The sequence below is a fragment of the Budorcas taxicolor genome, chromosome 16 (genome assembly GCF_023091745.1).
Source record: "Budorcas taxicolor isolate Tak-1 chromosome 16, Takin1.1, whole genome shotgun sequence".
In the NCBI taxonomy this organism is placed as follows: domain Eukaryota; kingdom Metazoa; phylum Chordata; class Mammalia; order Artiodactyla; family Bovidae; genus Budorcas; species Budorcas taxicolor.
Window position 1 is genome coordinate 65,471,314 of NC_068925.1, and position 26,486 is coordinate 65,497,799.

The window sequence follows — 26,486 nt, forward strand, 5'->3', positions numbered from 1 at the left end:
TGGGACTTTCAATACTGGGTTGAATAAAAGTAGTGCTTTTAGGTTTTCATTGTGTGTCATGTTAGATATGGGAAGGAATTATAGAAGTATAAGGGTATTAGGGTTAGACACTTAGGGAACAGGTGCCAAGTGATAATAAAGCTTAACTTTCATTCTTAATGATTTTGTTAATCTAGATGGGTGGAAGCAGAAAGAGGCACGAAATGATCTATCCAAAAGGTAGGAAGGATCAGGAAACTGTGAAGAAGAATGGTCAGCTAAGTGTGCAGAAAGCTTTAATGAAGGCTTACGCTAATAGAGTAGTTCTCAAAAAGTGGTCTCCAGACTAGGAGCACTCATCATTACCTGGGAACTTATTAGAAATACAAATTCTTGTGTCCTGTCTCAGACTCGCTGAATCAGAAACTTTGAGCATAAGGTCCAGCAATCATTATATAAATCTCTTAGTGATTTTGATGTGGGCTAAAGTTTGAAAGAACGCTGATACAATATAGTATTGAGAAATACTGCAGAGTTCAGGAAACATGAGGACTGAGAAAAGGCCCTTAGATTGGGCAAAGTCATTGTTAACTCTTGAGAAATGTGTTACAGTGGTACAGATGGACACCTAATTGAAAGTTTAAAAGTGATGGGATAATGGGAAAGTGAACTCAGTACTTACATATTGTCTTTTAACAAAGTTTAGAGGCAAGGATTAGGGTGGGTGCTTGAGGGGAATAGCAGGATCAAAGGAAATTTAGATTGGAAGAAATGAAGTACTTTTAAACTTAACGGGAAAGGATATTTATTTATTAGAAATTATTTTAGTCTGACTAGTGAAAGCTTTCTATGCAGAAAGCATTCTAACCTTAAAATATTTAATAATTGGCTTATTAGGACATTGATATATTTAGTAGTCATTTATTGTTGTAAAGGTATTATACATTGAGCAAAATTAAAATGTTACAATAAAAACCTGTAATATTAAATTGCCACCAGCACTGTTCACACTGTCCAATCTTTTTTTATGAATATATGATATGCATTTTATGCATATACAGGTAATGAATTTAATCAGATTATGATCATGTGTATACTGTTTTAAATCACATTAATTGAGGTACTCATTATATATAATGAAAATACACTCACTTCAAGTGCACAGTCATGAATTTTGATGAACATATACCTCTAACCACTGCCCTAGCTAAGGTATAGAACATTTCCAAATCCTCAAATAAGTTCACCCAGGCCCCTTTGTAGTCAGTCCTACCCCTACCCCTACTTGTTTCTTTGTGTCTCAGGCAATCATTATTTTAACCTTTATCACAAAAGATTACTTTCGCTTGTTCCAGAACTTCATAAATGAAATAGTAACAGTACATATTCTTGTGTCCAAATTCTTTTGACATAATATTTTTGAGAATAATCCTCTTTGTTGCATGAATCAATAGTTTGTTCCTATTTATTGTTGAGAAGCACAAGCTGGAATCAAGATTGCTGGGAGAAATATCAATAACCTCAGATATGCAGATGATACCACCCTTACAGCAGAAAGCAAAGAGGAACTAAAAAAGCCTCTTGGTGAAGGTGAAAGAAGAGTGTGAAAAAGCTGGCTTAAAAAACTAAGATCATGGCACACTTCATGGCAAATAGATGGGGAAACAGTGAAAACAGTGACAAACTTTATTTTGGGGCCTCCAAAATCACTGCAGATGGTGACTGCAGCCTATGCTTGCTCCTTGGAAGAAAATCTGTGAGCAACCTAGACAGCATGTTAAAGAGCAGAGGCATTACTTTGCCGACAAAGGTCCATCTAGTCAAAGCTGTGGTTTCTCCAGTAGTCATGTATGGATGTGGGAGTTGGACCATAAGGAAAGCTGAGCGTTGAAGAACTGATGCTTTTGAACTGTGGTGTTGGAGAGGATTCTTGAGAGTCCCTTGGACAGGAAGGAGGTCTAACCAGTCCTTCCTAAAGGAAGTCAGTCCTGAATATTCATTGAAGGGACTGATGCTGAAGCTGAAACTCCAATACTTGGGCCACTTGCTGTGAAGAACTGACTCATTTGAAAAGACCCTGATGCTGGGAAAGATTGAAGGCAGGAGGAAAAGGGGAAGACAGAGATGAGATGGTTGGATGGCACCACTGACTCAATGGACTTGAGTTTGAGCAAGCTCCCAGAGATGGTGATGGATAGAGAAGCCTGATGTGCTATAGTCAATGGGGTTGCAAAGAGGCAGACGTGACTGAGTGACTGAACAACAACTATTTCATCATATGACTGCCACGGTTTATCCATTCACCTTTTAATGAGCCTTTGGGTTGTGTCTACTTTTCTGCTACTGTGAATGAAGCTTTAGGAATGTAATATAAAAGTCTTTTCATGGACATGTTTTCACTTCCTTTGGTAAACACCTAGGAGTGGAATTGCTAGGTCATATAGTAAGTACATGTACCACTTTATGAAAATTACCAAACTGTTTCCCAACATGATTATAACATTCTTTAGTAGCAGTGTTATAACCCACTCCAGTGTTCTTGCCTGGGGAATCCCAGGGATGGCAGAGCCTGGTGGGCTGCCACCTATGGGGTCACACAGAGTCGGACACGACTGAAGCGACTTAGCAGCAGCAGCAGTAGTAGTATTATAAGGGTTCTAATTATTCCATATCCTTTCCTTCAATATTTGGTATTGATAATCTCTTTGATATTCACCATTCTAATGCACATGCATTGGTATCTTGTAGACTTGCATTTTCAGATGACTGAAGATTTTGAGCACCTTTTCATGTGATTATTGGCCATTTGCGTATCTTCTTTTGTAGTATCTAAATCATTAGCCCATTTTTCAAATTGGATTGTCTTATTACTGCTGCTGCTGCTGCTGCTAAGTCACTTTAGTCGTGTCCGACTCTGTGCGATCCCATAGACCGCAGCCCAGCAGGCTCCCCCGTCCCTGGGATTCTCCAGGCAAGAACACTGGAGTGGGTTGCCATTTCCTTCTCCAGTCTTATTACTGAGTTCTCTTTAATATGTTTTGAGTGTAAAGCCTTTGTATGTGTTTATGTATACACATACACATTAGCTTGCTTTCTCACTTTTTTTTAATGGTCTATGTTGAATAGAAGCTTTAAAAATTAAAGCTTTTGAAAAGGCAAACTCTGAATAAAATCATAAGCAATAATATATTCACAATGTAACTCTGAATATGTGAATTTTTGAAAATTGAGGTCTGTATTGTATTATGGAATGATGAATAAGTGAAGTTTAGGTTATCAGATAGGCAGATGATACCACTCTTAATGGCAGAAAGAGGAACTAAAGAGCCTCCTGATGAGGGTGAAAGAGGAGAGGGAAAAAACTGGCTTGAAACTTAACATTAAAAAAGACTAAGGTCATGGCATCTGGTCTCATCACTTCATGGCAAATAGAAGGGCAAAATGTGGAAGTAGTGACAGATTTTATTTTCTTGGGCTCCAAAACCACTGTGGGCAGTTACTGAAGCCATGAAATTAAAAGATGCTTGTTCCTAGGAAGGAAACCTGTGTCAAACCTAGACAGTGTATTAAAAAGCTTTGCCAACAAAGGTATGTATAGTCAAAGCTATAGTTTTTCCAGTAGTCATACGTGGATGTGAGAGTTGAACCATAAAGAAGTCTGAATGCTGAAGAATTGATGCTTTCAGAGTGTGGTGCTGGAGAAGACTCTAGTGCTTAAGAGTTCCTTGGACTGCAAGGAGGTTAAACAAGTAAATCCTAAAGCATTTTGCCAACATCCATTGGATCATCAAGAAAAGCAAGATGAGTTCCAGAAAAATATCTACTACTGCTTTATTGACTATGCCAAAGCCTTTGACTGTGTGGATCGCAACAAACTGTGGAAAGTTCTTCAAGAGATGGGAATACCAGACCACCTTACCTGCCTCCTAAAAAATCTGTATGCAGGTCAAGAAGCAACAGTTAGAACCGGACATGAACAACAGACTGGTTCCAAATCAGGAAAGGAGTATCTCAAGGCTGTATATTGTCACCCTACTTATTTAACTTGCTTGCAGAATACATCATGCAGAATGCCGGGCTGGATGAAGCACAAGCTGGAATCACATTTGCTGGAAGAAATATCAATAACCTCAGATACGCAGATTACACCACCCTTATGGCAGCAAGTCTCTTGATGAAAGTGAAAGAGGAGAGTGAAAAAGTTGGCTTAAAATTCAACATTCAAAAAACTTGGCATCTGGTCCCATCATTTCATGGCAAATAGATGGGGAAACAGTGGGAACAGTGGCAAACTTTATTTTAAGGGGCTCCAAAATCACTGCAGATGGTGACTGCAGCCATGAAATTAAAATATGCTTGCTCCTTGGAAGAAAAGCTATGACCAACCTAGACAGCATATTAGAAAGCAGAGATGTTACTTTGCTGACAGAGATCCATCTAGTCAAAGCTATGGTTTTTCTAGTAGTTATATATGGATGTGAGAGGTGAACTATAAAGAAAGCTGTGTGCTGAAGAACTGATGCTTTTGAACTGTGGTGTTGGAGAAGACCTTTTGAGAGCCCCTTGGACTGCAAGGAGGTCAAACCAGTCCATCCTAAAGGAAATCAGTCCTGAATATTCATTGGAAGGACTGATGCTGAAGCTGAAACTCCAATACTTTGGCCACCTGCTGTGAAGAATGGACTCGTTAGAAAAGACCCTGATGCTGGAAAAGATTGAAGGAAGAAGGAGAAGGGGATGACAGAGGATGAGATGGTTGGATGGCATCAGTGACTTGATGAACATGAGTTTCAGCAAGCTCTGGGAATTGGTGATGGACAGGAAAGCCTGGCGTGCCGCAGTCCATGGGGTCTCAAAGAGTTGGACATGACTGAGCAGTGAACTGAACTGAATCCTAAAGTAAGTCAACCTTGGATATTCATTGGAAGGACTCAAGCTGAAGCTCCAATACTTTGGCCACCTGATGTGAAGAGCTGACTCTTTGGAAAAGACCCTGATACTGGGAAATATTGAAAGCAAAGGATGAAATGGTTAGATAGCATCACCAACTCAAATGGATATGAATTTGAGCAAACTCTGTGGAAGACAGAGGAGACTGGCATGCTGCAGTCCATGGGGTCACAAAGAGTTGGACACGACTTAGCGACTGAATAGCAACAGCAAGGTTCTGGAATTCTGATACACTTGGATTTGAACCTCAGTCCTAGCATTTACTACCTTTGTGATCTTGGGGAAGTTTCCTAAAATCTCTGAGTCTTTGTTTCTTTGTAAAACTGAGAAAATAGTAGTTACTTCAGGTTGCTATGAAAGTTAAATTGAGAATGGTTTATGTAATCCAGTCCCTGTTCTGAAGTTACTCAGGCCTCCTAGAGGCCCCTCCGGAGAAGGCAATGACAACCCACTCCAGTACTCTTGCCTGGAAAACCCCATGGACGGAGAAGCCTGGTAGGCTGTGGTCCGTGGGGTCGCTAAGAGTCGGGCATGACTTAGCGACTTCACTTTGACTTTATGTAATCCACTTGCCATTCACCCTAGTCACTGATTATTAGTTGTCTTTCTGTATATAATTCACTTCAAGTTTTATTCTTTCATTCAGGGGTCTTTTTGCCTTTTTTTTTTTTTTTTGGATTATATTTAAACAAACTCGTATAACCCCCTGTGGCATTCCTGAGACTTTGTTTTCAGCCGTTTTTGTTTTTTTTTTTTCTCCATTGACTCCTCCTCTTGTTATTTATCCTATTCCATCCCGTAAAAGAACATATATTCCATCTTAAAAACTTGTGACCCTCACTCTGTTGCCTCTCCTGCCTAGAAAAAGGCATCTAAACTCAATTTTAGTCTCTGTTCCTTTCCTCCTATTTTCCATTAATGTCAGTCCATGGGCTGATGCTCCCACTTTACTGCCCACATTGTTCCTAACGAGATCGGCAGTGACTTCCACATACTGAATCCAGTAGTCAGTTCTCAGGCCTCATTTTACTTGCTGCTTGAGCAGCACTTACTGATTCTACCTTGTTTTCTTGAAGCTCTTTCTTCATTTGGCTTCCACTACACCACAGAACTTCAAGTTTCCCTCCTTTCTCTATGGTCATTAATTGTCTTTTTATTATTCCCTTGTCATTTCTTGCCTTGTGCTGATGACTCCCAAGATGGATTTCTGTGGTTACATATCTTTCCTTTAAATGTCAGATTATTTAATAACTGCTAGTATACATTCACATGGATGTATAATGTCTTAAAGTTATCGTCATCGTAAAAAATAATAGCGGTGGTTTATATAACACCATGTGCCAAGCATTGTTGTCCAAAATGAACTCTTTACCCTATTTTTATCTTTAGCTAGTAAATGACAAATCCTCATGAATCATTTTTGATTCCTGCCTCTCTCTCTCTCTTTAAAATTTCTCTGAGCAAACCCTGTTGGTCAAAGTCCAGTCACATTTTATTCTCTCCATTGCTGCCTACTGGTTCAAGCCAGTAAATTCTTGACATAGTGGCTCAGTGGAACATGTTAAAATCGAGGTTAGGTCATGGAGGTTCTTTGCTCAGAATGTCCAAAGGTGTCCCCTCTCTCAGACTATCTAGGTGAAGTTGGATGACTGGTCATCCAGTGGCTCAGTGTCCTGAATAGTCCAAGATGGCCTCACTCAAATGTCAGAACTGTCAACTGGGATGCCTGTGATAGCTGGGAAAATGGGGTCTCCTCTTTCCAAGTCGTCTGTCTCCTCTGCTTCATAACATTGTGAAGGCGTTACAGAAGGGCAAGCCCAGATGCACAGGGGCTTGTCAAGCTTTCGTTTGTGTCTCACTTCTGAAGTATTGGCCAGAGTAAGTCACACGGCCAACCCCAAGGTCACTGTGTGAAGAGAGTTCACAATGGTGCAGATGCCAGGAGGGGTATGGTTCATGTCTGCTGTAGGCCCTCTATGATTTGTATCAGATTTGTTAGATTATTTGATTATAATGCATCACCCCTTTCTTTAGACAAATAGGTAAATAATAAAGAAAAAAGGAACCTGACTAGATAAACTGATGTCTGGAAGTACAGGTTAAATAATGGTTCTTGGGTGGAAAAGTCAGATTTGACTTTTTTATATATCTCTTAAATTTCGGACACCACAGAAGTAGAAATTTCTAGATATACCATAATAATGTACAGATTATTTTATTCAGTTAAATCAGACAGTATCTTACTACTGTTGCTGGCTGGGTTAATTAAGTTGTCCATATCCCATGTTATATTCCAGATTGGGAAGTTGTACTTTACTTTTCCCTAACCTAAATTTATATGGTGTTTTACATAAAGAACTGTTACTGTTTCTTTTTCCAACATTGTATTAGTTTCCTGCTTACCTATTAAGGGATATAGTCACACCCTTATTTTCTTCAGGTCAGCTCTTTATACTTTGTCTTGTCATGCTGTCCCCATGTCAGGTTATTTTTCTCTTTGCATTTCCAGTAAATTTGATTGGCTGTTACTTACATTGAAACTCATTTTAATTCTAATGTCTACTCAGATTTTTACTTTCATTTCCCTGTCTTTGGAATTCTGTTAACCTTCTCTTAAAAGTATATATAGGAAGTCCTAGTGGTCCAGTGATTAAGATTTGGCACTTTCACTGCCATCGACCTGGCTTCAGTCTCTGGTCTGGGAGACTGAGATACCACAAGCCACATGTTATGTACAAGCATTGATAACTTCATTATTTCTTAAAGAATAGTCTTACCTGACCATTTGTTTATTGTGATACTGGTATTATTAAAAATTTCTTTCTATTTTTCCTTGTAGAAGGCATTTAGTTATTCATTTTAATGTGTTAAATAAATAGTTTATATCATCTTGTATTTTATTTCAGGAAGATAAAAGCATTGTTGCAAAGAATGTCTTTTTTTTTTAAGTGTTGAATCCAATAGTGTTGAAAACCATGTTCCTGGCCTACATCATCTAATAGAATAAATAATCTCTAGTGCAGGAAATGTGTGAATGAATAACTTCATCATAGTGCTGTGAGTGCTGTTATAGAAGTGGGCATTAAGATTCACTGGGAATGCTTGGCCAAGCCAAGTCCCTCTTAACACGAGTTGCTGAGTCTTAAAATACAAAAAGGGGTTAACCAGACAAAGAAGGAAGGGGAAAGGCATTTCAGGTTGAGTGAAAGCATGAATCAAGATGCAGTGGGGCAAAATAGCAGGGAACTAAAAGTAATTTGGTTTTATTGGGTCCTAACATATATAGTTGGAAGCTATGAGACTTAACATGCTGTACCAGTGAACTTAGGTTTTGTCATGAAGTGTTTTCTCCTAGTCTTTTCCACTAAAGTACAACTAAAGTAACAGGTGATTAAATATATGTGTTGGAAGTATGAAGCCAGAGTCTGTATAGCCTCCTGCATGTTTGAGATTTCTCTTAATAATTGATGTTTTATTGTTTAAAATTATGAATAACTTTGTTTTCTATTCTAGAATCAACTAATGTGCATTCTTAGCTTCAATTTCCTAATTTTAAAATGAAGATAATAATAGCAATTACATCTTAGGATTGTTGGGAAGATTAATAATACCTATAATGATAATAATGACAATAATAACAGTTTTTGAGGGCTTATATAACAAGGAACAATCCTAGAGGTTTTATTTCTGTTACCTCATTTAATCCTCAGAACATCTCACTGAAGTGGGTACTTTTATTATCTCCTTCTTACTGCTGATAAAATTAAGGCATAGAGAAGTAATTTTCCTAAAGTTACACAGCTAGTAAATAGCAGAGTGAGGTTTGAACCCAGGCAGTCTGAATATGATACTTAACTATGACATTTTATTTTCCCATTCTGTGAGATCAATGTGTAAAGCATTTAGTATAGAATCTGCCACATAATAATTTTAAATGTAAGCAGTTATCAGTATTTAATAATAATTACTCAATTTATTTTGCCCAAATCTTTAAGTTAAATTGGTGTCTGAAAGAAATTGCGCAAGTGGCTTGAGTTATTCCCAGCATGCCATTGAGTACAGTGTGATATCCAAGCCCATGCCTTTAACCACTACCTTCTACTGCTTCCTCTTTCCTGTTGGGCTGTCTCCACATTAGAATTTAAATCTGGTAGGAGCTATAATGTTTTTTTCATCATTGTCTACCTAGTCCTTAACACTGTGTAGTACAGAGAAATAACCAAATTATTATTCATTAGGGGTTCATAGGTGGTGCTAGTGGTAAAGAACCCATCTGCCAATGCAGGAGACCTAAGAGACGCAGGTTCAATCCCTGGGTTGGGAAGATCCCTTGAAGAAGGGCATGGCAACCAATATTCTTGCCTGGAGAATCCCATGGACAGAGGAGCTTGGTGGGCCACAAGTCCATAGGGTCGCAAAAAGTCGGACATGACTAAAGCAACTTAGCATGCATACATTGTTCATTGAGTGACTGAATATCTAAATACCTACCTTTTAGCTGGTCTCAGAATGTAAGCTTTTTTTGTACCTTCTATAATTGTGGTTTAATTGCTTTACATGGTTTTCCTTCCATACGTAGTCCAGTTTGGACCAGCCATCTGCTCCTGAACCTTGGTACCACAAGAACCTTTCTGGGTAACTGATACCTGTTTGTCCTTTAGAGACCACTCAGCTTTCAGGCAGAGAGATTAGAATAACAGTTGGATACCAAACTAGAATTTTAGATATATACAAAACAGAATTTTAAAATGTGTACTCTCAGAAACTAAATATAAAAAGGAAAAAAGCCATGATATCTTTCCTTTTGCCTTTGACATTGATCATTTTAAAGAGAAAATAATTTAACTTTCTTTAAGAGGGTTCTCTGTTATTGTGGGTTAACTCATATTTTCCTCCTCTCCTCTATCTAGAATGTCTTAAACCATTCTACCTTATGAGAAATTGGATGTTCTTGCAGATAGTCATTGTGGGAGAAAACGTTTCATTTAAGTCCCAGATGAGGACCGGAAACTTGAAATCAGAGGAGCATCTGAAATCAAGTAATATTAGGTAGGATAAAAATTACAAGGGATTTCTACATGTTTGTATTCCTTTTAGAGATATGTTAAAGTACTCACATACTGTGAACACTAGTAGAAGAATTAGAAGCTTTTGGAAGCATTTGATATTGGCCGGAATGGGGGAGGGAGTACTAATGATTTTTTTGTTTTAACTTATGCAGCCTCATAAGAACCTTGTGTCTTTACTTTGTCATGAGCATTTATATCTTACAGTCCAAAGAAAAATTTTACACATTTAGTAACGTAAATGTAAATTTTATGTTTGTGTACGTGGTCTCTGAATGTTTATGGCAAGCAAAGGGGATTTATCTTGTGGTGGACTATCCTTTAGAATAAAAATTCCTGTTTTGGATTACGTATATAGCAGTTCATTTGAATACAAGGAGCCTCAGTTCTTGCTTCTGTTATGTTAGCCTGCATACAGTCAGGCCTTCTAGATGCCTGTAGAAATAGGTATATGGTGGTGTGCAAGAGAAGCCCTCTCCAACCACACAGTGAGCTGGTAACTCCTCTCACAGTGGCTTGTATCAGTTTAAATGATAGTGTGAAGGTGCTTGGGGTCAGAGATGAGACTTTTAAATGTGAAGTACTGATTGTCCCTACAAGTTGAAACCATGACAGAGGCACCTAGAGCCAGGCCATTCCAGAAGCCTTGCTTTGTTGTATAATGCTTATGAGCTCTGGAACCAGACTGCAGGGTGGAACCCAAACTGCCACTTCCCAGTTGTGTGATTTGGGGCAGGTTATTTAACTTTTTCCTCATCAGAAAAATGGGAATAGTACTGTTACTTACCTGGTAGATTTCTTGTGAGAATTAAAGGTTTAATAGTATATTGTCGCACATAAACTGCACCTGGCAAATAGTAAATGGTCACCTGTACTATTATGTAAGCCACTGCTTACTTCTTAGGAGATGAGCTTCGATGGCGTTCTGTAATTTTGCTTTGCTCCATGTGCTGTCGTGTCAGGCTTTTAACTGTTTGCCTAAGCTGTATGATCAAAGCCTAATGTTTAGAGAGGAGAAAAGTGTGTTTGCGGATCCAACTTTAAACTGTTTTTCTTTAAGTTTTATATAATCAAAACTGATGTTTGAGGAGAAACAAAAAATACAATAATGTAAGTCCTTTGCAGTTTTTGCATATTAATCTCTTGTTTTTATTTTCTGTGCATACTAGAATGTGGTCATTACAACATTCAGGTTCTCTTGTTACTTAGCGTTACGTGGTGATAGATGACCCAGGATTTTTTACCTCCACCTTGGAACGTTGCCGTCTTCAACCTAGTATGTTGCTTCAGAAAGGATCCTGTGTCAGTAACTCAAAAGTAATTTGGTGGTCACTGAAGTATTCATGTCACAGGTTAACCCTCTCTCTTGGAGTTATCTCAGTAGACATGAATTTGAGCAAACTCCAGGCGATAGTGAAGGACAGGGAAGCCTGGCGTGCTGCAGTCCATGGCCAAAGAGTCAGACATGACTTAGTGACTCAACAACAACAACTTGGAGTTATCACCTATGTTCCTGTATGAAACTTACCTGTTTTGTTTATTCCTGGTAGCAACTCTGAAAGGGAGCTTGTATCCCTGTTTTATAGATGAGGAAGATGAGGTTTCTTGAAACTCCAAGGTAGCACTATTAATATAAACCCAGATTCAGACCTAAGTCTTTTTTCTTCTGTATCATTTTGTGTTACATAAAATTGCCTTAGTATGATACGCATTTTACCATTCATTAATTCAACAAAATTGTAGTGAACAGCTGTGACATACCAGGCATTATTCGGAGTGCTGGGGATATAGTCCTGAACACTGTCTTTTCACGTTTTTTCGTTGTGTGTGATCTGTACTGTACTCATCACTTTTTCTCAGCTCTTTTGCCTGTTCATTTTGTTATTATCCCATAGGTTCACCATTCTCCTCAGTTAATCTGCCTCTTAATTTTAGACACTGGTTATCTCCGAACTTGAGGTGGTGTAGCAGTGAATTCTCTGGACATCTTTCCACCCTGCCCCACTCCCAAATTTTCCTAGCACAATTCTTTCTAATGCTACTTTCCTTCAATTTCATCCTCTTTGAAAGCTAGTCTTGCGTCCTGTCTTTTCATATTCTCATGTCTTTCCATCTTTTCCAGAAGCATGCTGTATCACTCTTGTTCTTTCCTATATCTTCAACCTATTCATTTCTGCTAGCTTCTTTTCTTCATTCTAAACATGCTCAAGTCTTTCCCATTGGAAAAAAAGAAACTTTTTACCCGTGGCCCCCTTTTATTTCTCTTCACAGCCCAGTGTCTTAAGAGTTGACTGAAACTTCTCCCTCTTACTTGTTCCTCATTCTCCCTACAGTTTGACATTGTTTCTTTCTCTGACAAGGCAGTCATTAACCCTTACTGCACTAAATCCAGCACACCCTCCAGTCCTTAGAGTACTTATCTACTGCCTGTGATGTTGTTGACTACCCTTCTGTTTATCCTCTTCTTTTGCCCTCCTGTGCCTGTGAGTTTCTTCTTGGTGTTCTTCATTCTTTTATCTGCCTGTTAAGAATGAAGATAGGGAACTCGCACCACCCTTCTGCCTTTCTGGGCAATTACAGCTACTCCCATGGTTTTAGCTGCCATCTGTGTGCTGATCACTCCAGCATTGTGTCCGTAGTCTTGATGTCTCCCCTGTGCTTGACACTCATCTCTGCTTAAGTGTCTGCTTGCTCACCGCCTCTTAGTCAGATACCCAGATGTGCAAGGCAAGAATTTGGGATTGATTTTAGATGGTTTCCTCTGCTTTACTTTCTGCTGATTTTACTTCCAAATATTTTTGAATCTAGGCATTTCCATCCGTTCATGCTTCCACTTCATTTCCATCCATTCATTTCCTTCACTTCCTTACCTCCAGTCTTGCCCTTTTAAACCCGTCTTCCATGCATCTTGTTGTAATCATTTAAAAAGGCAATTCTGACAATGCTGTATCCCTGCTTAAAACCCAGCATAGATTTCCTAGTAGTTAAAAGACAGAACCTGAGCTCCTTAACATGTCATCCACGGCCTCACAGTCTGCAGTCTGCTGTGATTCTCCGGCTCATCTGTAGCTTCCTACCCTGCATTTGATGCGTCAGTCTGCCTCCTTCACTGGCTTAGCTTTGTTTTTCTTTTGTGATATTTTCTCTGCCTGGAAGAGTAATTCCTTCTCATGCTTTGAGATTCCTAGACCAGAATTGAGCCTTTGTAAAACTAGGTACACATGTTCAAATAGTGCAGATTATTGAGTGAATGTTGTAATACAGAGCAGTGGAGTGTCGGGAGATTCGAAAGCTTGTGCCAGACTGGGAAGTGCCACAGAGAGAGAAAGCAAGCTCGTAGTTTTATTCTCTCTTACTGAGAAGCTCCTTTAGGAACAGCATTTCCTTAGGTGTTATTTTTCTATGTGAGATCCAACAGTAGAGCAGCACGATTTATTTTTTTCTGATGCTGAAGCTGAAACTCCAGTACTTTGGCCACCTCATGCGAAGGGTTGACTCATTGGAAAAGACCCTGATGCTGGGAGGGATTGGGGGCAGGAGGAGAAGGGGACGACAGAGGATGAGATGGCTGGATGGCATCACCAACTCGATGGACGTGAGTTTGAGTGAACTCCAGGAGTTGCTAATGGACAGGGAGGCCTGGTGTGCTGCAATTCATGGGGTCGCAAAGAGTCAGACACGACTGTGCAACTTAAACTGAACTGAATACCGTGAGACTTGGTGTTACCTTAAAGATCTCAGGAATGTCCGTGAGATTTGATGTTACCTTAAAGGTCTCAGGAATGTGTGTGTGTGTGTATGTGCATCTGCGTTTGTAAGCACATACTTGCCTTCTAGTGTCTACTCTCTGACCTGTTATTTAACACAAATAATTATCATCAGGTTATTATGTTTATGGTCATAACTGATGGCTACTCGTATCCTGAATACTCCTTAGTACTTTATGGAAATAAGTAAATTATCTTGAAAAAAGACGTGCTATGGCTTTTATTGAATTTCAAAAAAAAAAAAAATTAGTGTTGCTTCCCAAAATAAGAGACTAATTCACCTCTCCTCAACTGTGAGTTTAGAGGACATTGGCTTATATATTCCTATGTTCTTCTCAGAGATGGAAGGGGGTTCATCCAGGTGAAAGGAATCTTCCACTGTATTTGCCCCTAACTTGGAAATATCTTGTATATTTTTAAGCCATGAATATAATGTGTGATCTTGAGAGATTATTCTGTATTCGTTACCTTGCATTGTTGCATCAGTGGTATGTATAATCAAGCTATTTGTTAAAGAAAATTACCATTAACTAGTTTTTTCCTCTAGTGACATTATAAAAAAAATTACTGTAAAATGTTTAATTTTTGAAAGCCCCAGTTCTCTGGGCTTTTATTATCAAACATTCCTTTCCCCCCTTCCCCACCCCCCGCCCCCCTTACAATCTTGTGTAAGAGAAGAACTGTGATGCAGTGGTTAGGAGTTAGTCTCTGGAATCAGTGTGTTGAATTGCTGCCTCTACTACTTGCTAACTTGATGACCTTGGGCATGTTACTTAACCTCTATATCCTTAGGTTTCTTCAGCTATAAAGTGGGAACAGTAATAGTACATAGTGAGGGTTAAATGATTACTTTATGGCAAACCCTTACTTTAGAACAATGTGGCAGTAATAAGTGCTAAATACAGTGTTAGCTATTTTAGTGTACCTAGTGCATTAGAGGAGAAGGCAATGGCACCCCACTCCAGTACTCTTGCCTGGAGAATCCCATGGACGGAGGAGCCTGGTAGGCTTCAGTCCATGGGGTCGCGAAGAGTCAGACACGACTGAGCGACTTCACTTTCACTTTCTGCTTTCACGCATTGGAGAAGGAAATGGCAACCCACTCCAGTGTTCTTGCCTGGAGAATCTAGGGACAACAGAGCCAGGTGGGCTGCCGTCTATGAGGTCGCACAGAGTCAGACACGACTGAAGTGACTTAGCAGCAGCAGCAGTGCATTAGAATGTGTTAAATGTATTTATAGATATTGATTCTCACCCATGGTCTCCAAGAATATTGTTTCAGATGGTTGGCTTTAAACATATTTGGTTATCACTGAATGTTTCAGATTTTGTTTAGCCTTTAAATGGCTTTTTCTTTTTTCTTGTTTGATAGAAGTGCTTAATTTTTATTATTTACAAACAGACAATATATTTAGTATTTTGAAAGCTTTATATTTTAAATAGTGCTGTTTTATTACTTAAGGCATGATGATTTTAATTCTCGGATTCTTCATTCTTTTTATTAATTCCTTCAGCTTAAAGTAAGAATAAAAAAGAATTCACGTGGCCACACCTTCTAGAAGCCAAGAGGAAACTTTTGAAAATTAGTATCTCTTTATATAAGCATTGTAGTATTAATCTTTAATAATATTGATCTTTAACAAAACCAATAAGTCGTTGAGGTATAGTATTTTCTGTTTATAAAAAAAGTAAAATAAGTAGACAATTTTGTGCTAATGTTTGTGAAAGCAGTTGGTTTAAGATCACATATCTGTTGATTTCTTATATATTGTACACCATCTAAAAAAACTTATTTTTAAACAGTTTTCTCTGTGACATTATGATGTCAACAAATAAAAATCTTTATTCTGAGGAGACTATTATTGATGACTCCTCATATGGGAAAACTGTTTGTTTGGGGGTTTATACATATCGACTTCTTGTTTTTGATCAAATACTCCCTGGAGCAGGAGAGCCAAACCTTTTCTGTGAAGGGGCCGATAGTAACTGTTTTAGGCCTGATGAGACATGTAGTCTTTATCTTAACCTCTCACCTCTGCTCTTGTAGCAGAAAGCAGCCATACATGATACGTAAATGAATTGGCAAGCCTGTTCCAATAAAATGTATTTACAAACATTGATCCATTGTGAAGGAGGAAAGCTTACCCACAGTCTGACCACTGCATGAGAATATGAATTTTACTTCTTGTGGTCTTTCTGGTAGAAATCTCAGGTATTTATTTCCTAATATGAACTGATCTTTTTTTTGGTTTGTGTTTTATTTTTTTGTGAACTGATCTTCAGTTTAGACTAGTTGACTTAAATGTTAAGATTTAATCAACAGAGCACGAAACTGAACCTAGGTAAGTCTGTGTTAGCTTTTTATGTCATAGAATTTTTAATTCCAACTGGAAATAAAAATAATTTGAACTTCAGAGTCAGAAAGAACTAAGTTTGTACTTAATTGTACCTAGTTGCTTTGTGATAATGGACAGACTATTTCCACATTTCACAGTTTCAATTTCCTTGTTTATGGGATAGGAATGATAGTGGCTATCTCCCACGGTTTTATTTTCTGTTTAACTCTCTTTACCATTTCAGTTTAGCAGAGTTATTTTAGTCATTAACGCGTGTCTCTTTCAGAACCTAGGAGAGAACTGTGCTCAGAGGTGAGCATCTCTTCCCTAGTCGTTCTTGAGGCATCAAAACTCTTGAAATTTCAAAATGCTTGAACATTCATGTCAGATAGTTTTTATGACATTTTTGCAGTTTTGTTTGTGTTTAGATTTTTAGTTTTATATTTCTTGGACAGGTTATATAAAAATGGTATATAAAAATAGAATTATAGTTTTTCTTTTACTGATGGCCTATCAGAGAAGCAGATTGTTTGGAAATAGTTCCTGTTATATGCTCAATATAATCTTCATTTGACTGGAAATTGGTATGCTCATTAGGCAGATCTTCATTTGACTGGAAATTGGTATCCTCATTAGGCAGATCTTGGGACTTCCCTTATGGCTCAGACAGTAAAGCGTCTGCTACAGTGCGAGGAGACCCGGGTTTGATCCCTGGGTCGGGAAGATCCTCTGGAGAAGGAAATGGCAACCCACTCCAGTACTCTTGCCTGGAAAATCCCATGAATGGAGGAGCCTGATAGGCTACAGTCCATGGGGTCGCAAAGAGTCGGACACGACTGAGCGACTTCACTTCACTTCACTTCACTTTAGGCAAATTTTCAGTTCAGTTCAGTCGCTCAGTTGTGTCCGACTCTTTGCGACCCCATGAATCGCAGCACGCCAGGCCTCCCTGTCCATCACCAACTCCCGGAGTTCACCCAGATTCACGTCCATCGAGTCAGTGATGCCATCCAGCCATCTCATCCTCTGTCGTCCCCTTCTCCTCCTGCCCCCAATCCCTCCCAGCATCAGAGTCTTTTCCAATGAGTCAACTCTTTGTATGAGGTGGCCAGAGTACTGGAGTTACAGCTTTAGCATCATTCCTTCCAAAGAAATCTCAGGGCTGATCTCCTTCAGAATGGATTGGTTGGATCTCCTTGCAGTCCAAGGGACTCTCAAGAGTTCTCCAACACCTCAGTTCAAAAGCATCAATTCTTAGGCGCTCAGCCTTCTTCACAGTCCAACTCTCCCATCCATACATGACCACAGGAAAAACCATAGCCTTGACTAGACGGACCTTAGTCGGCAAAGAATGTCTCTGCTTTAGCATCACCGAAATGGTATTTGTTCATCTTTACGAGCAAATCTTGTTTGGAGTGAGAAAACAATCTATAAATACATGATTCTCAGTGTATCTTGTATATACTAGAGTATGTGTTTTTAGGTAAGATATGGATTCAGTTCAGTTTAGTTGCTCAGTCGTGTCCGACTCTTTGTGACCCCATGAACCACAGCACGCCAGGCCTCCCTGTCTATCACCAACTCCCAGAGGCCACCCAAACCCATGTCCATTGAGTTGGTGATGCCATCCAACCTCATCCTCTGTTGTCCCCTTCTCCTTCTGCCCTCAATCTTTCCCAGCATCAGGGCCTTTTCAAATGAGTCAGCTCTTCTCATCAGGTGGCCAAAGTATTGGAGTTTCAGCTTCAAAAATCAGTCCTACCAATGAACACCCAGGACTGATCTCCTTTAGGATGGACTGGTTGGATCTCCAAGATATGGCTACATTGTAAAATATACCCTTAGTAACTTGGCTACTCAGAATGAAAGGTTACTGAATCCAGTGAAGATGCATAAGTATGGCTGGTTGTCTAAGTATAAAGTTCGTGAGTTAGTACTCTAGTTAGGTTCGGGTGAGGGCAGGAGAGGAGGTTGTGACACTGGTAGGTTAAGAGGTGAGGCATTTCTAAATATGATCTTAGGTTTTAAGGACATAAATCAACTACTTTTTGAAGTTTTGGTTGTTTTTTTTTTTTTAATGGCAAAAGTTTAGCACTCAAAGCAAACAGTAAAACTAGGTTGAATGGATAATGGAATTTGATGTGATGTTATTTTTTAGGATTAAGTATAGCTGTGTATTGGGATTCCCTGGTGGCTCAGAGGTTAAAGCATCTGCCTGCAATGCGGGAGGCCTGGGCTCTATCCCTGGGTCGGGAAGATTCCCTGGAGAAGGAAACGGCAACCCACTCCAGTATTCTTGCCTGGAGAATCCCATGAATCACAAGAGTCAGACACAACTGAGCGACTTCAGTTCACTTCATAGCTGTGTATTTGATATTGTTCATTTATAGTGATAGTTCTCATATGGCTTGTGGTTTTTATAACATCCTATTATGCTTCTGTTATATTTGAAAGCTTAATTTTTAAAATATATTAAAAAAATTTTTAAAGCTAGGAAAAAAGATTCATGTTATATTTTGATGAAAATTCACAAATTGATATTAAATAATAAACATTTACAGTAAAAATTTTAGAGTCTCTGTTCTCTAACTTTTATGTCAGATTTTGTTTTTAAAAATGGAGATCTCTTAACTTTATATTCTTACCTTTTTGTATTATATGACGGTAATTTAGCCTTTTTCCTTTCTTCACTTAAAAAATATTTGTTGAATGCCAACTGTGTAGGCATAGGAGTTGTGATGGTGAGCATTAAAATCTGTGATATGTACTATGAAGAAAAAATACAAGTGCTTTGAGAATATAAAACAAGAATATGTTTCATGTATGTAGGGTTCAAGGGCTTCCCTGGTGGCTCAGGTGATAAAGAATCTGCCTGCAATGCAGGAGGCCTGGGTTCAATCCCTAGTTTGGTAAGATCCTCTGGAGAAGGGAATGACAACCCACTCCAATATTCTTGCCTGGGGAATTCCTTGGACAGAGGAGCCTGGCAGACTACAATCTATGAGGTCACAAAGAGTCGGACACGACTGAGTGACTAACACACACACACACACACACACGTAGGGTTTTAGTAAAGCTTCCTCGGGAAGTAATGTCTGTTGAGACAAAGGATGAGTCATTAAGTAGACAAAGTGGGGAAGAGGTATTTCTAGCAAAGGGACTCTTCTTTACAAAGGCTTTGAGTGTGAAGGGAGCCAAACACATTGGAGAATCTAGAAAGAAGTCCAGGGACTGGAGCAAAAGGGTCAAGGGGAGAACAGAATGATGATAGAAGTAGAGTACAGAGGCTCTCTTCAGAGTGCAGAGGGCTTTGAAGTCCACTTTACTAAAGATCTTGATTTTCACCCTAAAAGCAGTGGGATGTCATTAAAAGGTTTTAAGAGGGCAGTTGATGAGGTCAGATTTGCATGTTTTAAAGATCCCTCTGATAGCAGTAGAGCAAGCAGAATGAAAGGAGACAGGAGTGAAGTGGAGAAAAAGGTTTGGTGGCTTTGCAATAGTCCAGGCAATGGATGGTTATAACTTGAATGATAGTGACTGAAAAAGAACTAAAGGGAGAATTACAGGTTCAAGATGTATTTAGTAGGTAAAGTTCTTTGGCATTGATAGATTATCAGGGATTTGAGAGAATGTTGTCATGGATGACTTCCCGGTGTCTGCTTTTCACAGCTGGGAAGCCATGATACATTTAGTAATGTACAAAACTCTAGAAAGAAAAACCAGAGATGAGGGTGGAGGTTGATCATGAGTTCATTTCTTGAATACAGTCAATTCTTGAAGAATTTGGAAAGAGAGAAAAGAAGCAGCAGTTAGACGAGAATAGAAGATAGAAGATTTTAAAGTCTGTGAAAGTGTAGGGCGTGTTTAAATACTCTGTGAGAAGCATCCAATAGAGAGGGAAGTTTTTAAATTATTGAAAGAGGGGAGGTGGTAATTAAAGGATCAGAAGTTTTTACAAAGGCTAGAAAGAGCATACCTAAGTGGAATTACTGGTCTTAAACAAGATATACACTTCCTCTAGTGTTTTAACAAGAGTAAGAAAGAAGAGGGTTCTGTGAATGTAGTAAGCCTTTTTAGTAAGGGCGTTGTTTTCCTGAGGAATGGAACTGTCCTTTGCTGAAAAGAGTTGAGACTGAGGAAGAGGGCAGAAATCAGCTTGAGGAGGATGGGGATTTAAAATAGTTATAGTGGCTAGTGAATTGAGAAACACAGAATTTTCTGGCCTCATTGACAGAAAAATTTTAATTTAATAAATGTCACTTAAATGTTATCTTTAAATGTATCCGATTTGGGAGTAACAGTAAGAAAGTGAACCCTACCTGGTAGAAGAGTTCATGATGACCCTGTGAACGTCTAAGCAGTGACATCAGTTTGCTAAGATCTTACTATTCTGGATGTTAAAGCAGGGTCACTGTTTGCAGTGCCACAAATAGAGCTGCTATACATTCTTTTTTTTAATTTGCATTCTTATTGTCATATGATTTTACTTAACTTTTAGTGTTACTTACGTTGGGTAGGCCTAGTTTGTTTCTAATTGATATTCTTTTTCCCTTTTCCAGGCAGGCAGAAGTCCTGAAGGCTGACATGACAGGTACTGTCTGACTCATTTGTTTTTCACACCTTATTTTATACCATTAAATTAAGAGAAGTGTGTCATCTTATTATACTACTTGTAGTATCATCCTGGTTGACAAAAGGTTTTTTTCAGTATTTATTGTTTTTATAGTTTGAATTTTTACTTAGATGGCTCATCAAAATTTTTTATAATCTGTGCTACATTGACTTGAATATTGCCTAGTTTAATGCATATAATAATTTAACTTTGACATACTATATTAGCGATTTAAGAGATACAGAAAAAATAATTCATCTACCATATAAACACAAGTACCAACATTAGGTTTATGTCTTCCTGTTTATAATTCCCCAGACCTAAATAGTAAATAAGCCTTCAGAGAAAAATATTTTCAGGAAAACTCTTGCAAATTGAAAGTCCTTGAAGTTGAGCTACCTTGCCACTTTTCTTTTCTCTCTTACCTTTTTGTTTTCAATAATAGCCAAGGTGTTTTTGAAACAATAATTAGACTTAGCCAGTAAAAGGAGCAGATGACTTGAACTCAAAATTAGGAAGTACATGGCAGCAGCTATGTAGTGGTCAAAATGTTCTCTTTACAGCATGATAGCAACATGCTTTCTGTGTAACTATGCTGAAATGTTTTAAAAAATGTAGGTGCTAGTGGATCTCTTTCTCATTTTTGAAGATTTTAGTTCTGCAGTGACACTCACAAAGACAGTTAAACTTGTTGTAAACCGAATACCTGCTAAAATTTACAACCAAGAGGAAATGGGCTATTTGGATGTGTTTTTCTCAATTTCTAGAGTTGCAGGCTAATATTCTAAGAATTTTGAGTAATCTCACTGTCACCTTGTTCAAGGGGAAAAAAAGCCCAAATCACTTTTTCTTAGTTTACAGTTCTTCCTGTTATTAACATAGCTGTCATTATCCTCCATACTATGGCTACCGGGGTCAGCTCTGCACCCTGCTCTGCTCTGTTATGCCTCTTTGTGTTGGCATTGTAATCTGCATTGTGTGATAAAAGTTGTATATGGAGCAATCTCAGGCAGTCTATATACCTTTTACATTTTCTTAACTCTTGGAACACTCTCAGTAAGAAGGCCTTAGGGTTTGACTTTTGTAGGGTACATCTGTTGTTCCCAGAAGGTGACTTGTCCCTAAGATATTAAGTCTGCTCATTCTGCAGCCGATGAGTTGAAGCAGGGTTGAATAAATCTGTAAATCTATTTATTTAGTCATTAAAAGCTTAATAAGGGGCCAAGAACCTGATACCAAAAAATAGACCCTATATTTTAGTTTCTAGCAGACTCTCGTGAGGATTAACTCTAATATCTGGGAGATTCTGTGTGCAGAATAAGATTATGGTGCCTGTAGATACTAATAGCAATCCTAAAGAGGAGTCAAGACTATGCCGTTGGAAACCCTTGAAATGCAACCAGACAGGCTAACTAGCAGTCAGAAATATATAATTGAAAAGTCCATTATTAAGTTCTTCTATTGAGGCAGCTCACTATCAGTTGTTGCACTTATAAGCCTAGTAATAGGAAAGGCTAATGTGCCTTGTAGGACTCTGGCAGACAATACAGCCCCAGTTTGGTATTACATATAGTCATAGCCTGACTTCCTGATTTCATCTTGCACCCAGTCTCTCATTTGGCCTCTTGAGCAGTTTAATCACTTGTCTGCTCGTTTACATTAAATAGCAAGTATGCATTGCTCACAAAAGTGTCTTGACAAGCAGCCTACCGATTGGTAAAATAACACTCACTGTCAAGACTTTATTGGCTTGACATTTATAGGAAAGTAGGAGTAATAGCAGAATGCTCAAACAACTGCTGGATTGTGAGCTGACAGGAGGCTTCTGTAAGGGCAATTGTGAGAATGATTCAAAAGAAGAAAAGCTTCTTTGAACAAAGAGATACAGTTATTACTGTAAGAGTAAACAGATCAACTTGGCAGTCCACCGTTTCAAATGGGGTGACTCTTATGAGGCATATGACTTCCTATGGTATAAATACATAGATATCCATACCAAAATCAAAGGGTGAATCATTCTCTCGCTTATTTTTAAGCCTTTTTCATTTCATGGTGTTATTTCAAAACTAAAAGACAAATACAGAAGTATTTTGAAAGAGTCAATCATTAGCCAAAAGGTGAAAGTTTCATCTGAAATGTAGTAGTATAAAACTTTTGGAGCAGTCTGTGATATGTATTTAAAGCGGGTTTTTGCTTTGGTGAATAGAGAGTGAAGGAGTTGTTGGTGTGGCGTAATGGCCTTAACTATCTGTTTATCTATCTGCTGTTTTTGTTTTTGTTACTCAGATTCTAAGCTGGGTCCAGCCGAAGTCTGGACATCCAGGCAGGCTCTGCAGGACCTGTACCAGAAAATGCTTGTTACTGATTTGGAATACGCTTTAGACAAGAAAGTAGAACAGGATCTGTAAGTATTACCATTTGGGATGTCCCTGTAAGATCAAGAATCTCACCGAGACTTTAGAAGAGAACAATTTAGTTGTTTCTTTTTAACCTATTTCAGAGTAAGCTATCTCAATGGGAAAAAAAAAGAAATTCTAATATTTGTGATGTTTTGAACAAACTGACTTTTGGTGTAAAGAGGAGAAATGTTCAGAGTTGAGTTTTATTAAGGTGTTTAGGGCATATCATAAAAACAAGTCTGTATATATTTCAAGTGCTAAGAAATAGTGTTTGAATTCTCTCTATTGTATTCAGTCCTGTATTTAAGCTATGATTTAGAAAAGGAAGTGTTCAGAGCAGACTTTCTTTGATAAAGGCAATTCTATAAATCTCTCCCAAAGGAAAATACATTGTAAGGAAAGTTCTTCCTTTTAATCAAATAAGTAGATATTTCCTTCCTCCACTCCCCAATAAGACTAAGAAAAATTTTACGTATTTGGGCTATTCCACTCATTCTTTCTATGAGCTGTGAAATGGCAGATAACCAGATTCCCAAGTGAGTAAATAAATTCCTTTCATGGAAGGCCTTGCTTTATAAATTGAAACAAGGACATTAGCCTGGTGGAAAATTAAAAATCAAGAATATTCTGTTTACCTAAGTTGTGGTGAAAATTAGTTTTTCCTAATCTAATTTTCCTGATTTTTACACACCTGACCTTTATATTGTTAGAAGACCTAGTAATAGAATTTAATCACAACCACTCAAACACGTATTTTTGATATTAGAGTCATGGATAAGATGGCATCAAAATTGCTGAGGGAGTGATTGCCCTCAGAAATCATTAAAAACCCCAGTGCTTCAAAAGAGTCTCAAAAGCTGCCGTTGATAAAGAATTAGGTACTTTCCAGGTAGGTTGTAAACCCTTTATATATATTTGCATCCTTTAATGAAGCCAGTATATCTTCCTTCCTTCTTAGTTTGTTTTTTTTGTTCGTTTCTTTCTTTTCCCCCTGTGATTTCCAAATTAGGGAGCAACTGTACTTCACCATAACTAAATTTAAAATGACTCTCTGTACAACTTAATTAATGAATGAAAGGCATTTTATAACAGGATTTTGGTATGCCATATTTCAGCACTGTGTTGTTTCTTAGTTTGAATAGCCAAAACTGAAATGTCAAAAATAAGTTTATATTTCAAGCTCTCGCAAAAATATTAACCCCAAGAGAAACAAAACTATTAAATAGAAATAGAACCAAGTGTTGTGGGAAATAAGTTTTAGAGAAATAAGAAATATGGCTTAATATTTATAAGGAAACCACCACCACCATCCCCCATCCCCCCAGGCATGCCACTTGATAGAAGACATTTTTTGGTGCAATGATAAAATGTATGAAAACTTGTTAATAGCTTACTTTTACTTTGGTCTTACCACTGTAGTTCTAAGTTTGTACCAGGATTCCTAAGTAGGTTCTAACTCTAGTAACCCTAAAAGATTAATAACTGAAGCCACTGATTATTCGAACATTTGGTAAGTGTTTACTAAGGTCAGTTGCATTCTACTGCTTGTCTAGTCTTGTTCAAAGGGGAGCATGAAGTTATTTAAGTGAATAACTTTAATGCAGGTTTACTGTCTAGTGTGTTATAATTATAACAAACAGTTCTTTCTTGTTCTCAGGGGGACCAGTGTCTGCCCAGTGAGTCACTGCTATACCAAATAGAATTACATTTTGTTTTCAGCTGGAATCATGCCTTTAAGAATCAGATCACAACACTACAAGGCCAGGCAAAGAATCGAGCAAACCCGAATCGGAGTGAAGTTCAGGCAAACCTTTCTCTGTTCCTAGAGGCAGCTAGTGGCTTCTATACTCAGGTGAGTTTGGCACTGCATACCAGTTTTCCTAAAAATCAGTGGTGAACATTCCCTTTGTGCACATCTTATTTGTATAGGTACTTTACATACCCATAGTATGGTGCATCTAGGGGTGGATCATCTGTAATCTCAAATTTAAAAAATGTCCAGAATTATTTACCATAAGACTTTTAAAACAGTAAAGACTCTGCTCTTTAAAAGGTGATGGTTCACCTTAAAGGTTGGAGGTATAATTGTATGAATAGGAAAAGGGTATGAGAGCAATGCCTTAGTGAAGCTGCAGAAGTACAGTTACAAGTGAACTGACTTTGCTTCATTAGAGCAAATGTGAATGTATGGGTATGGTCACTAAGAAAGTTTAACAGCCATGTTGTACCAGGTAAGAAAGTCAAACTCTGGGATCTCAAATGAGTTTCTCTAGTATTAAGTATATAGTAGAATATATCTGGAGCTTCAAATGCTGTTAAGCTACCTAAGAGATAGAGTAGCCTTTCCTCAGTTTGAATAATAAGCTGTTATTTATTGTTCTCAGAAACTTTCCCTGCCCTTAGTTATATCTCGATATGACTTCTAAATCACGTGAGGTAGAATGATTCTTTTTTGGACAGACAAATAATTCTTTTTGGACAATGAATTGTATTTAAGTAGAATTCCTTTGAAAACTTCATCCCATTCACTTATAATAGCATTCATAATTTAATAAAATGTGTATAAATTCTCATCTTAAAATGACAAGGCAAGATTTTGAAGAGCTTGTACCAAAGAAATTCACAGAACCTTCTCTCCGCTGCTGCTTGACCACTGCTACCTATATTCTGTCTATTTTGGTTTTGCTGTTTAGAAAAGACTGTTGAAAGATATCAAATAGCTGCCATCTTATAGATTTACTTAGACTAAAAAATTCATCACTGTTCATCATTGAAAGAACTCAAGTATGGTTCTTGTTCTCACACTTCATTTTTTAATTGCTTCCAGCTTTTAGCAAAAGTTGGTATTTCTGGAGAGAGGGGTTGTGGTTTGACTTGACTAATCCTTAGGGCAGATGTTAAAGGTTAATTCATTCTGCAAGTAACTGTTTAAAACTGTTCTTTGTAAGACACAATACTAGACACCGAGGATTAGAGGGAAGAGAGACCATCTTTTAACTTTCAAAGGACTATCCAGTCTAAATGAGGAGATGGATATATTAATAGATGCTTTTTTTTGGCTTTTCCATTATAAAAAATTCATACCAATGCCAAGAGATTTGAAAATTATAAAAAGTCAAAGCATTTTTCCTTACCCTCTCATTCAGGATAAATTACTGATGAGTAGAGTTTTTAACACTATTGATAATCACTTTTGTTTTCCCAGAAAGTTATCATTTATGTTTTTAAATTTCCATCAACAGTGTATCCAAGTGTCTATCTTGACATACACTCAACAGCATTAAGTATTTCAGTAAAGGCAAATGAATGATTAATTGATAACATACTTCATAGATGGAGAATAATTTAATGTCTAGTTACTACTGATGTTGAACTTC

At 38.0% G+C, this 26,486-nt stretch overlaps 1 protein-coding gene across 2 annotated transcripts in view; it reads left to right on the forward strand.

The window, feature by feature from the left end:
• Nucleotides 1-26,486, forward strand: part of SMG7 (SMG7 nonsense mediated mRNA decay factor) — an 83,858-nt gene that overhangs the window by 20,505 nt on the left and 36,867 nt on the right. For both annotated transcript variants that reach the window (XM_052654150.1, XM_052654151.1), the window contains exons 2-5: nt 9,840-9,978; nt 20,658-20,689; nt 22,997-23,114; nt 24,829-24,961. In XM_052654150.1, coding sequence (XP_052510110.1) covers nt 9,863-9,978; nt 20,658-20,689; nt 22,997-23,114; nt 24,829-24,961 — 399 coding nt within the window. In that variant the 5' untranslated portion in view covers nt 9,840-9,862. The remainder of the gene's footprint in view (nt 1-9,839; nt 9,979-20,657; nt 20,690-22,996; nt 23,115-24,828; nt 24,962-26,486) is intronic.